Here is a 12,023-nt window from a genome sequence, read left to right on the forward strand (position 1 = left end):
TAGCTCCGCCCGCACCGGCGATGGACGCGTGGGCGGTGACCTGCGTCTGCGGCTTCGAGCCCCAGCGGGACCCTCCTCCCGGTCCCGCCCGTCTCGCCGGTGTCCGCCAGGGGGCGCTGAGCGCCACTCCTCGTCACGTGACCAGCGCCGCGCACCTGGCGGCCCAGGGCGGAGGCGGGGCCCGGGTGCAGCAGTGCCTCGGCTTAGCGGGACGGGCCGCAGCCGCGAGGCCGGCGCCAACCCGCGGATCCAGCGTGCGGAGCGTCAGCGGCGGGTGCAGGAGAGGGCGGGGCATGGGCACCTGCTCATGAGCGTGCCTAGCCGCACTTCAGAGAGGTCTGCATTAGCTCCGAGTCCGTCTGACAAATGAAGGACCTCAAGCCGAGAAGGGGGAGGTGTTGCCATCTGCAGGGCCACGCCGCCTGCTAGAGCGAGGCCGGGGACCGAGACCTCGGAGTCGGCGCTCCCAGGACCGCTTGGGTCGGTGGGCGGGGGGAGCAAGGGCCCGGCGGCGCTCTTTGCACGACGCTGCACGCCCGCTGCTGCGGGAGGCTCTCTGGAGGCGGAGCTCGGGACGCGGAGGAGGAGCCAGGCAGCCTCGGGCAGCGGGGACACAATCCTACGGCATAAAACCCCGAGCCCCGGACGAACTGCTGCACCCTGGCCGGCGGAAAGCTGCGGGAGCGGCCTCATGGGAGAGAAGCAGATCCTGTGCGTGGGGCTGGTGGTGCTGGACATCATCAATGTGGTGGACAAGTATCCGGAGGAGGACACGGACAGCAGGTAGGGGCGCTCGGGCCCCTGAGATCCCAGGGGCCTCTGCAGCCCCGCGTTGGTGCCCGGAGGCCCAGACTACAGGGCTGGGGCTGTGAGCGTCCAGCCTCAGAAGCGGGGCCCCGCGCCCTCTGTGCGGTATCTGGGGAAAGAATTGAGTCCTCTAGTAATGAGACCCAGGCTTCAGATAGTGTGTTCACCGATTCCCATTTCAACCCTGGGACTCTCGGGCATGATTATCCCCGTTTTACCCACAAGCAAGTAGAGACCCTGAGAGGGAAAGTGATTTGTCCAAGGGCACGCAACTAGTCCGGTGCAGGGCCAGTTTTTATTATTATTATTTATTTTAACAACAATATCTATGCCCTTGCCTCTCACTAGCATTTACTTCTAATTTATTTACCACATATATATCTCATCTATTTCTCTTTTTTAAAATATATTTTATTGATTTTTCACAGAGAGGAAAGGGATAGAGAGTTAGAAACATTGATGAGAAAGAAACATGGATCAGCTGCCTCCTGCACACCTCCTACTGGGGATGTGCCCGCAACTAAGGTACATGCCCTTGACCAGGATCGAACCTGGGACCTTTCAGTCCGCAGGCCGATGCTCTATCCACTGAGCCAAACCGGTTAGGGCTCATCTATTTCTTTTTTTAAATAACTCATTATTGTTGAAAGTATTACATATGTCCCCTCCCCCCTGTTGACCCCCTCCAGCCACCCTCCCCACTTTCACCCCTCTATCATCCATTTCTTTAAAGAAATTGAGGGAGCTTACAATTTGTATGGTTAGTGAGACTGGTCAGGAACACAAAGTATTTGAGCTTCACTATAGCTCAGGGCTTGCTGGCCCTGGAGGGGCCGTTGGAGGTGCCGTGGGTTATGGATGGAGCTGGTTCATGTGCCAGGACAGGCCCTTCCCCTGTGTTACACGCTGAAAGTTTACCAGAAGTCCCTTTTACAGAAGTCAGTGGGAAACATCCTCCTCGCTGGTCTGGTGGAAGTCCAAGAGTCATTGTTGGTTCTCATATTTACTCTTGATAAGGAGGACACCGTTACACTGCAATCCCAGGAAAGCGTTCTGTGGGCGGAGTGCAGGGCTTCCTCTTGGGGCAGCCCAGTGCTTGGGATCCTGGGAAGAACTGCTCCTTGGCCATCCGTTGTCTCAGCCACAACTGGATAAAAGGCCAGTTCAAGGCTGGGCCCAGCGAGACACGCCCGTCTGATAGCCTTGAGGCGAAGTGAGCGGCGAGGCCAGGCGTTCCTCAGGCATTGGGTCCATCCAGCCCTGTTGGATCACAGCAGCCCAGGGGAAGTGTGGAAAGACCGGCCAAGTCCTTTCTTGGTAGATGTGGAGGAATTAGATGGTTGTTGTGAGGCCGTGTGCTTAATGAGCGGCAGAGCGGCAGCCGCAACCCAAGCCTCCTGACTCCGCGTCCGGTGCTCCAGCCCTCGTCCTGCACAGTCATTGCTTGTACTCCCTGTCCCGCCGGAGCTGACCCTCTGCTTTGGCTGCTCTGTTTGCCAGGGGTTAGAGCCTCTTGCCAGGGGTGCAGGGGCCGTGGGGGAGAGGCACAGGGTGTGCCTGCCTCCGGAGGAGGCTAGGAGGAGGACACCTGCCCCCACCCCCACCCCCTGGACTGGGGCTGGTTCCGAAGGCAGGAATTAAGTGAGGGCCGCTCTGAAGACCTTGCCCTGCTCTCCATGCCCCTTGCTCTTTTTTTTTTAAATTGTTTTATTGTTTAAAGTATTACAAAGAGTATTACATATGTCTCCTTTTTTCCCACCCCCGCCCTTGACAATCCCCTGGCCTCCCCTATCCCCCAGTGTCTTATGTCCATTGGTTATGCTTATATGCATGCATACAAGTCCTTCGGTTGATCTCTTACCCTCCCCTCCTGCCCCCCAACTCTCTCCGGCCTTGCCCCTTGCTCTTGTGTGTGTACCTCCCTCCCCCTCACACCCTTGGCTCGGCTGCTCCGCAGAGCACTCTGGTTGAGCTCAGGGCCTCTCTCCTGTGCTCCCATCCCACCCAGCCCAGCTCTTCCACGCTGCTGTGCCTCCCAAGTGAGCAAGCCTGAGTGGGAACCCCGCCCTTCCCCCACTGTCCCAGGCTCTCTGTGCTCCATGGGCAGCGGGGGCCTCTCGGGAGCTGCCACCCGGGACTCGGCCAGCCCCTGAGGAATGGCCCTGCCTCGCAGAGGCCAGGCCGAGAAGAGCCTTCCAGAGAGCGAGCATCCTCCTGGTCAGCAGATCCTTTCTGAACGTGAGGGTGGGTGTCGGTGTGACTTTGAAGGGTGTCCACAGAGTAGAACTGTATCGTCTTCCTCTGAAAACTCCTCCAAGGTGGGGCCTAACTGCTCTTCATTTAAAAATACGGAGCGCATTGTGGTTTGGGAGTGAGGAGTAACTTGGTGTGATTTTGAGCAAATCGGATTCCCCTCAGCTCCTCTCTTCTCTGCTTGAACATTTCTCTAAAGGTCACAGCTTGAGAAAGGTGTGACCCTTTACAAATCATTCTCCTTCTTCCTAATGCGATCATGTCTCCTTTTCCCAAGGCGGAAGGGGAGTTCAGGGTGACGTTTGTGTACAAGTAGACCTTTGTCTAGAAATTCTGCTGCATTCGTTTCCCTTCACGAGTGGTTCTTTGGGACTTGGTTCACAGTTCTTCTTCTTCTTCTGGAACTGGGAGAATAGAAATAGCAGCCTTCACTGTGTACCTCCCAGTGTCATTGGAGCACAAATGAGAAATCATGAAAGCTTTTTGACTATTCTGCATGTTACCGTGTTTGTTTTTGGTGACGCCAGTGAAGTTATACAGGTGTATTTTGAGTTAGCTTCCTCTTGTTAGACTTTCAGTAAAGATGGAGAAAAAATAAAGGACCAGAAGGTAACTGTGTGAGGTGGTGAATGTGTCAACTAACCTCATTTGTGGTAATCATTTCTCAATATGTGTGTATATCAAGTCACATGGTGCTGCTTAAACTTACAAAATGTTAAATGTCAGCTACATTTCAATGAAGCTGAAAAAGGGAAAACAAAACAAAAATAATGGAGGAATAACTGGTCTTCACCTGATAATCTTTTTAACAGTTAGCGCTCCTCTTCTTACATGATCACCATGTCCAGGGTTACTTCCTGTCTTAGTTTAACCTGAGTTATTATGGAAGCGGCTGTACTCACACAGGAGCAGGCAGTAAATTGAACACCTTTGGGAAGTGGCACTTGGAGTTGTCCAGCTCTTAAGGGGAGGCGGACGGTACAGCAGCTGTCCCCGGTGGAGAGATGGGCCATTATGATTGGGGAGGAGCTAACCCAGAGGGAGTGGAACCCTCGCATTGTAATGGACCTGAGCGAGTGGTTTCCTGATGTCGTAAGAATAGGTGGAAGATGGAAATTAATTGCTCTGGCCAGGGATCGAACCCGCAGCCTTGGTGCATCGAGATGATGCTCTAACCAGCTGAGCTACCCGGGCAGGGCCTGGCCTGGGTGCTCTCTGGGGGTGTTCTAGCTATTACATCCTTCGAGCCCAACCCAGGGCACTGTGGTCGGCCCTGGTCGCCCCAGGAAGAGCCTGCTGAAGTTGCAGGGACCCTCCTTGTGTTTTACAGGTGCTTGTCCCAGAGATGGCAGCGTGGAGGCAATGCATCCAACTCCTGCACCGTCCTCTCCCTGCTAGGAGCCCCCTGTGCCTTCATGGGCTCACTGGCGCCCGGCCATGTTGCTGAGTGAGTGGAGGAGGGAGCAGGGGAGGCCTGCCCACACAGGGGAAGGGAAACGCAGTCTTCACTCTGGACGGGTGGGCTGTAAGAAATGGTCTGTGGCCACCAGGAACGGGTGGGAGGGCACGGAGTGGAGAGCCGGCCTCCCGGAGCCTCCCTGGGGTGGCTTATCTGCCGCTCAGATGTTAACGCTGCTCCTGTTAAAGGTTTCGTTTCCACAGCCTGGTTCCTGGGCCCGTCGCTGGAGCCTGCTTCAGCTTCCCCACCTTCTCCTTCCTTGCTTCCAACAGACTGCGGTGGTGCGACTTTGCCCTTCTTAAATCCCTTACCCTGGCTGTGCTTGAGGCAGAAAGCAGTGAGGGACCTGCTGTACCCATCCTCCCCCAGGGTTGTCCATCATCCATGGTCCAAGGGTCCAGGCTTACAGTTTCTTTCCCAGTTGAGGGGGTGGGACCAGTGCTCCCGTCCCCATTGTTCCCTGAAGCAGCAAGAGCACCCTGGCCCAGGAGATCCTGAAGCCACATGTTAAAGCTGGGCCAGCCCCAGGCCTCCCGGCTCATCGCCGTGAGGCTGTGCGTGGTCCGTAAGTGGCCCACGCGCACTCCATGCTGGCTGCCGCAGGGACCAAGCGCCCTTTGACCCCTGGCACTGCCGACTCAGCAGGCGTTTATCAGGAGGCGAGGCCCACACTTTGCCCACTGCGGGCACCGGGCAGGCTCCAGGTTGCTGGCCTGTGAAGCCCAGCCCTTTGAACCGTGGTTTAGGAGGACCTGCTGCCAGCGCCCAGCACCCAGCGCCCTGAGCCACAGCCAGATTCCTTTCCTTGATGAACTGGCACGAAGCAAATTGGGGCGAGAGCCTGCCCTGTGAGGTGGGACAGAGGGACCCGGAGCCAACAGCTGGTCACTCATTAACCCTCTTCAGCAACTGCCTTCCCCCCAGTTAGAGGCAAGACCGGCTCTTGCTTAGAGTAGTGGACCCACCTTTGTGTAGCAATCGTGCTGATGGCGGGCCATTCCCCATTCTCCCCGCGTGTTCCACATTCAGTGAGCACCTGCCATGTGCCGGGCACTGGGTACAAAAAGTTATTTGGCAAACAGACCATAGTTTCTAGGCTGTGGAAAAGCTACTATTTAAAGGGTCCTTGGGTCTGAGACAAGGACCCATGTCCCGACCTGCTGTGTGAATTACCTGCCGTTGAGTCGGCTCCAGCTCCTGGCGACCCTCTGAATGAGTGCTGTCCACAGTGTCCTGTCCTCACCAGCCCTGCTCAGCCCCTGTGGCTTCTCTATGGAGTCCGTCCATCTCAGATTTGCTCTCCCTCTCTTCCCGCTGCCTTCCTTTCCCCAGCATTATTGTCTGGTCACCTTTACACACACCTGTGTTGTCCAGCTCTGGTGTTGCCAGAAATGGGGCCCAGCCTCAGTGAGAAAAGCCAGGATGACGGCTGGACGACTGGCGTACGTGCCAGGTCCTGGGCACAGGACTGCGTTTTCAGAGAGGGCCCGGGGGGCGCAGTCTTCCTGGGGGGCTGCCCCTGCCCGACTCACTCTGATGGGAGGGGATTCTGGGTAAGAGTCCTGTACCAGGCCCATAGGGAGGGCCAGAAGGCACTGGGAGCCAGCTCACTGCCCGGAGGGTTGGCTTGGCTGCAAGAGGCGAGGGCAGTGAGCAGCTCACCAAGCCCCAGCTTCCTGGCCGGGCATCATGGAGGCAGGTGTAGAATGTGAGGACTCCCTGTAGGACTGGAAGGGACTTCGGAGAGAGGAGAGCCCTGGGGACCTGTGCAGAGGGCGGCGGGGGCAAAGTGTCACCTTGGTAATGATTAATTCTGCCTGGGCCTCGCATGAAGCAGGCCACGGTGTCCTCACCTGCCTGCTGCAGACAGGGCAATGCTGTAGGCCCCAGGTCTTCCCGGGAACCTTATGAATGAAGCAGATCCTTTCCAGCACGAGTCGGGACCTGAGAGAATGTCCCTTAGTGTGTTTCTCACTGAGCTCCAGCCTATGCGTTCCTGCCTCTCCCGCCTCCTTGCACAGCCTGACAGCCGGCGATCTCTAGTTCCCTCCTGGCCCCCTCTGCTTGCACCCTGGGTCCTCGCGGCCCGGCCAGTGGCCTCCGGGCCCCCAAACCTTGTCAACTGCACCTCCCCCGGGTTCCTCCGCCGGCAGTTTTGTCCTGGATGACCTCCGTCGCTATTCCGTGGACCTACACTACACGGTCTTTCAGGCCACGGGCTCCGTCCCCATCTCCACCGTCATCGTTAACGAGGCCAGTGGCAGCCGCACGATCCTACATGCCTGCAGGTTCGTACACCGTCTGCGCCTCTCCAGCTGCCGCCGCCATCGCTAAACTCGCAGAACAGGCCTTCTCTTGCAGGAGGGCCCTCAGCACCCGCGTGCTCCAGCACCTCCCCACCCCCGTGGAAGGTCCGGGCCACTTGTAGGCTCTAATTTGTGTCTCCTTGCCCTTCCCTTGGCCCGGGCTCCATCCCAAGTTTCCTGGTGACTGACTTCAGGCAGCGGGGTGTGGACGTGTCTCAGGTGGCCTGGCAGAGCCGGGGGGAGACCCCCTGCTCTTGCTGCATCGTCAACAACTCCAATGGCTCGCGCACCATTGTGCTCTATGACACGTAAGGCCCCTTGGCCTCGCCCCGCCACACCCACCAATCAGCTCTCTCCCTTGCCGCCACGGGCATCCCAGTTGCCCACCCTCTGTGGCCTCTCTCTTTGTACCAGAAATTGTCCCTGTGCCAAGCTGCTCAGTGATTTCTGAATTGTTTTCAATGAGGGGAGATGTGAGGTGGGAAGGGGTGGGCTTTGCTCTGCTCGGCAACCTGGCCTTGGTCAATACCAAGGATGGGCAGGCAAAATGCACCAAATGTAATTTGTGATGTGATTCCTCCATCATTACTCAATCAGCAGCCCGCGTTTGGGAGTGGGGAAGTTTTTCTGGGGGTGGAGGGATGGGAGATGTGATTCAAACCATCTTAAGCCCTGAGGGGACCCGGTGGGATTTCCAGGGTCAGCCTCAGAGCTGCCGGCCTGCAGCCTGGCACCAAGGAACTGGGGTTTGGGTGTTCAAAAAAGATGAGGCCCTGCCAAGGTCCCAGCGTAATGAAGCCAGCCCACACGCACACACCATTCGCAGCCATTGATGTGCTAAAAACTGTGGAGAATCTCAGAGGGTTCGTTTACTGGGCACATAACATGTGCCAGGGGCTATGTTAGGGCTGAGATGGCCTAAACTCAGCTGCCCTGGGCTCAGGCCCTCCCTCCCGCCCAGCGTGACCACTGCATCTAGAGAGACAGTCATCCTAGGACAAGCTTTGTGGCCAGGGGTCCCTGGGCTCTGTGCGTCCCAGTGAATGAGTGGGGGGCATACATGCTAGTGGCAACATTCACATGGGGCAATCCTAGTCCTCTGCCCATCAAGCATCAATCTGTAGCAACTCTGATCAAGGACACAACATGGGTGTTCCCAGGAAGGGAGGCAGAGAGCTCTGAGGAGAAGTGTTTGTTGCCTGCTGCCTCAGTCCAGGCATGGCCACACTCTCTGTTACCTGCAGCCACCTGCAGAGGCCTGTGAGGCTGGGGGTTGGGGCCCATTTCCCGGGGAGGTGCAGGTGCCACAGCTAGCGAAGTGGATGGAGGCTTCGGCTCTGGATGCAGAGAGGACATGGGCTGTGTGTAGGCCTCTGGCCAAGGAGGTCAAGGCAGAGCCTTGGGGGGTGTCCACACCGAAATTAGTCAAATATAAACTCATCCTCGAGCACTAAGCTTAACCACACGGCTGTGACACGGAGCCGCCAAACTCCAGGCCGTGGTGCTGTCGCTGCTGTGGTGCCAGAAGTGAGCTCCCAGCAGAGGAGCCATGTGTATGGCTAGCAAGGGGGGCGGGTCCTGGGAATTGTAGTTCTTGGTGCTCTTAGGGCATTCTGGGAGATGTGGTCTCCAAGGCACACAGAACTGGCACCTTGACACATACTTCGGTTGAGTTTGCCCTTACAGCACATCACAGCCCCCAACACAGGAAGGGGCGCCCTAGCAGACTGCCTCCAGCTGTCTGGGTGGAGCCAAGTGGGGCGAGGAGTGCTGTGAGTTTAGCTGGGGACGGGGTCTGTCCCGGAGCTGAGCCTCGGAGGCCTGTGCTGTAGATCCAGCTTCTGTCAGGGCCAGGCATGAGGACGCCAGCAGCCTGTTGGACTCCTGGCCCTGGTCAGCCTCTCACCATGCCACGTCTTCTCTGTCCTTCCCATCTCGTGACGCAGGAACCTGCCAGATGTCTCTGCTGTGGACTTTGAGAAGGTTGATCTGACTCGGTTCAAGTGGATCCACATTGAGGCAAGCTCTGCCCTCCCTGTGTCTCGAAGGGCTCAACCTGCCACCCCTCCTCGTGTTTTGCCTCCTTCTTGGTTTCTTTGAACCATGAAGTGCCTCAGAGATGAATGAATCTGACCCCCATCCCCTTTCCATTCTACTCTATGTTTTTAGGTAGAAAACTAAGGCCCACAGAGATTGGGTGACTTACTCAAGACCACACAGTAGGGTGTAGGCACCAGAAGCAGGATGCTGGCCCCAGGCAGAGCCCCGTGCTCTGTGCTACAGGCCTCCCCACACTGGCAGGAGCCTGGCTGAAGGAGGCCTGACCCATACCTCCCTCCCACGTACAGGGAACTAGAATCTTCATTGCAGGAGAGGTTTTGGATGGAGTCTGGGGGGGAGGAAACCCCAAGAAGCCCCGAGTTCTCATCCTAGCCCTGTCGCTAACTTCCTGTAGGTCCTTAGGACAGTCTCTTTTATTCTCTAGTCTCTTCATCTATGAAATGCAAGGACTGGTTGGTGATAGCTCTGAGATTTTTAGATTGAGAATGGGGTTCCCTCACCCAGAGTCTCAGCAGGAAGGGACGAACGAGCCGAGTGGCTGGGCAGTGCCCAGCAGTCCTGAGCGGCCCTGCTCTGCTCCAGGGCCGGAACGCGTCGGAGCAGGTGAAGATGCTGCAGCGGATAGAGCAGCACAATGCCAGGCAGCCTCCAGGGCAGAAGATCCGGGTGTCCGTGGAGGTGGAGAAGCCCCGAGAGGAGCTGTTCCAGCTGTTTGGCTATGGAGACGTGGTGAGCGTCCCGGGCCGCTTCTTGCCGCATCCAGCTAACGTGGTTCTTAAAAGGAGCCGGAGAATTGCCTTGTCCTGCCCGCCGTGCCTGGAGCAGCTAGCTCCTCATGGCCCGCTGGTGTTGGCAGGAGGGGGCAGAGCAGAGGCCGGTCCCCAGCTTTGGGCTCTGATCCCCAGCTCTGGGCTCTGGTGCAGGCCTCTGCAGTAGCCCAGGAAAGCGTCTCTACCCCAGGGGGTGCGCAGGTAGGAGGGAGCCAGCCAGAGGGTGAGCCTGTGTGGAAGCATCTCCTCCCCGGCCTCCTCGGTCTTCTCTTCAAAGGAGGGAGAGGACTGTTTTCCGAGGTGTCCTCCAACTCTGGGGAGGGTGACAGGCTGTGGGAGCCACTCGTGGGTGAGGGAGGATGGTCAGGGGGCTTGCACACGTGGATTTGAGCAGGGTGGGGTGTAAATGGGGTCGGGTTGACAATCTTAGCATCACTGCGGGAGCTGGTTAGTCGTCAGCCTTGGCTGCAGGTGAAGCGAGATGGATGCCTGAGCCCCACCCCTGTTGGTTATTTGATGGGTCGGGGTGGGGCTTGGGCTAAAGTATTTTTTTACCAAAACTGTCTCTGGCAATTTTTAAAAAATATATTTTTATTGATTTGAGAGAGGACGGGAGAGAGAGAGAGAGAGAGATAGAAACATCAGTGATGAGAGAGAATCATTGATCGGCTGTCTCCTGCACGCCCCCTATTAGGGGACCGAGCCTGCAACTTAGGCATGTGCCCATGACTGGAATTGAACCCGGAACCCTCCAGTCCACGGGCCCATGCTCTATCCACTGGGCCACACCGGCCAGGGTGGCAATTCTAATTGTGGTTGGTGTGAGGTCTCTAAGGTCCGTGATAGCTCTGTGGTTGGTGTGAAGCAACTTCCGAGGCCCTACCCCTTTGTTTTTAAGATGAAGAAACCAGACCTAGAGGGCAGAGTTGTATGAGAAAAACAAACCCCAAACAAAACTGCCCCGAGAGTTGGTGGTTTCAGTTGGCAGTGGTAGATTCCACCCCGAGATGGCGCTCCAGGCTCACTTTGGGTTTCCAATTGGGAGGAAATTCATGGATCTTAGAACAAACAGACCAGGGCGTGTGCCCCATTCACAGGCTGTATCCTGGCATATCTTGAGCATGAAAACGTGTTCCTGTGGGGCAGCGACATGCTATTTTGGGGGTTGGGGTGGCCACGTGGGAGGAGCGGGGTCATAATACGGGGGCAATGCTAGGCTGCTGGCGGGAGTGCCTGAGCTCGGACTAGAGTCAGGGTGATCGTCAGCCTCTCCCACTGTGCACAGGTGTTTGTCAGCAAAGATGTGGCCAGACACTTGGGGTTCCAGTCAGCGGTGGAGGCCCTGAGGGGCTTGTACAGCCGTGTGCGGAAAGGGTGAGCTGGGGGAGCCGGGAGGGTGGGTGTGGGAAGTGGGGGAGCCTGGACTCGGGGTCTGCCCTGGGGAGAGGGACTGAGACTGGGGCCGGGGTGGGCTCGCACCCAGCTAAGCAGAGGGTCTGGCAGGGCTACGCTGGTCTGCGCCTGGGCTGAGAAGGGCGCCGACGCCCTGGGCCCTGACGGACAGCTGCTCCACTCGGATGCCTTCCCGCCGCCCCGCGTGGTGGACACCCTGGGGGCCGGCGACACCTTCAATGCCTCTGTCATCTTCAGCCTGTCTCAAGGTGGGTCCCTCGCAGCAGGCACCAGGCGGGGCCGGGCCCTGCCCCGACGGCCTGGGCCTGGCTGATCCAGCGGCTTGTCCCTCCCTCCAGGAAAGAGCATGCAGGAGGCGCTGCGGTTCGGCTGCCAGGTGGCCGGCAAGAAGTGTGGCCTGCAGGGCTATGATGGCATCGTGTGATGCCCTGTGGCGGCAGGCAGCAGCTCACACCCCCTTGGGGGCCAGCGTCACCGGCTGCTGCCTTCTCCCCTCTGTCCAGCCTGGCATCGGGGCGGCCCTGCTCCTGGGCGGACGCTGGCCGTGGGAGGGCTCCACTGCACCTGGGTCCCGGCGTCTCACACCGCAGAGCCACAGAGCAAATAAACCTCCTTCCCAGTGCCCGTTCCTTCTGGCGGTCTGTCTGTCCTTGCCCTCCCAGCTCCTCTGGCTGGGGCTTCCCCCCATTCTCCCGGTTCACCTCCCCACCCAGGCCCGGAGGAGGGGCTGCTGGGCCAGAGCAGCAGGCGATTCCAGGCTTGCTGCCAGCTGTGCCCGTGCTGGAGGCCGGGTGCAGGGATCGGTCGTCACAGGGAGCCTTCCTGGCTGCGGAGGACACCCCGCTGCCTGCCGCTGGCTCAGGGAACCTTCCAAATAGCCACAAATCACGAGAAAAGCTGCTCTGGGCCCTGTGCTGTCACCAGGCCCCGGCTCTGTCTGTGGCCCCAGGAGCG

At 58.2% G+C, this 12,023-nt stretch overlaps 1 protein-coding gene across 3 annotated transcripts; it reads left to right on the plus strand.

The window, feature by feature from the left end:
- The first annotated feature begins 212 nt into the window (after positions 1–212).
- On the plus strand, positions 213–11,691 carry KHK (ketohexokinase). Of its 3 annotated transcripts, none has more exons than XM_070428866.1 (8): positions 213–783; positions 4,391–4,507; positions 6,673–6,807; positions 8,772–8,844; positions 9,469–9,615; positions 10,942–11,030; positions 11,160–11,317; positions 11,408–11,691. In XM_070428866.1, the coding sequence occupies exons 1-8, from the start codon at positions 692–694 to the stop codon at positions 11,491–11,493; spliced, it is 897 nt and encodes a 298-aa protein (XP_070284967.1). In that variant the 5' UTR covers positions 213–691; the 3' UTR covers positions 11,494–11,691. The 3 variants fall into 3 exon arrangements, with proteins under 3 accessions (XP_070284967.1, XP_070284966.1, XP_070284968.1); XM_070428865.1 differs by lacking the exon at positions 6,673–6,807 and adding an exon at positions 6,999–7,133 and having other exon boundaries at positions 216–783; XM_070428867.1 differs by lacking the exon at positions 6,673–6,807 and having other exon boundaries at positions 220–783.
- Positions 11,692–12,023: the final 332 nt, after the last annotated feature.

Source organism: Myotis yumanensis, unplaced genomic scaffold (genome assembly GCF_028538775.1).
Source record: "Myotis yumanensis isolate MYYU_CA2020_CCGP unplaced genomic scaffold, mMyoYum1.0.hap1 SCAF_11, whole genome shotgun sequence".
NCBI classification, from domain to species: domain Eukaryota; kingdom Metazoa; phylum Chordata; class Mammalia; order Chiroptera; family Vespertilionidae; genus Myotis; species Myotis yumanensis.

Coding starts and splice junctions, on each gene's coding strand:
- KHK (XM_070428866.1), top strand. CDS start 692: ATGGGAGAGAAGCAGATCCTGTGCGTGGGGCTGGTGGTGCTGGACATC. Junction 6,808..8,771: donor ACGATCCTACATGCCTGCAG/GTTCGTACACCG, acceptor CTCGTGACGCAG/GAACCTGCCAGATGTCTCTG. Junction 8,845..9,468: donor TCAAGTGGATCCACATTGAG/GCAAGCTCTGCC, acceptor GCTCTGCTCCAG/GGCCGGAACGCGTCGGAGCA.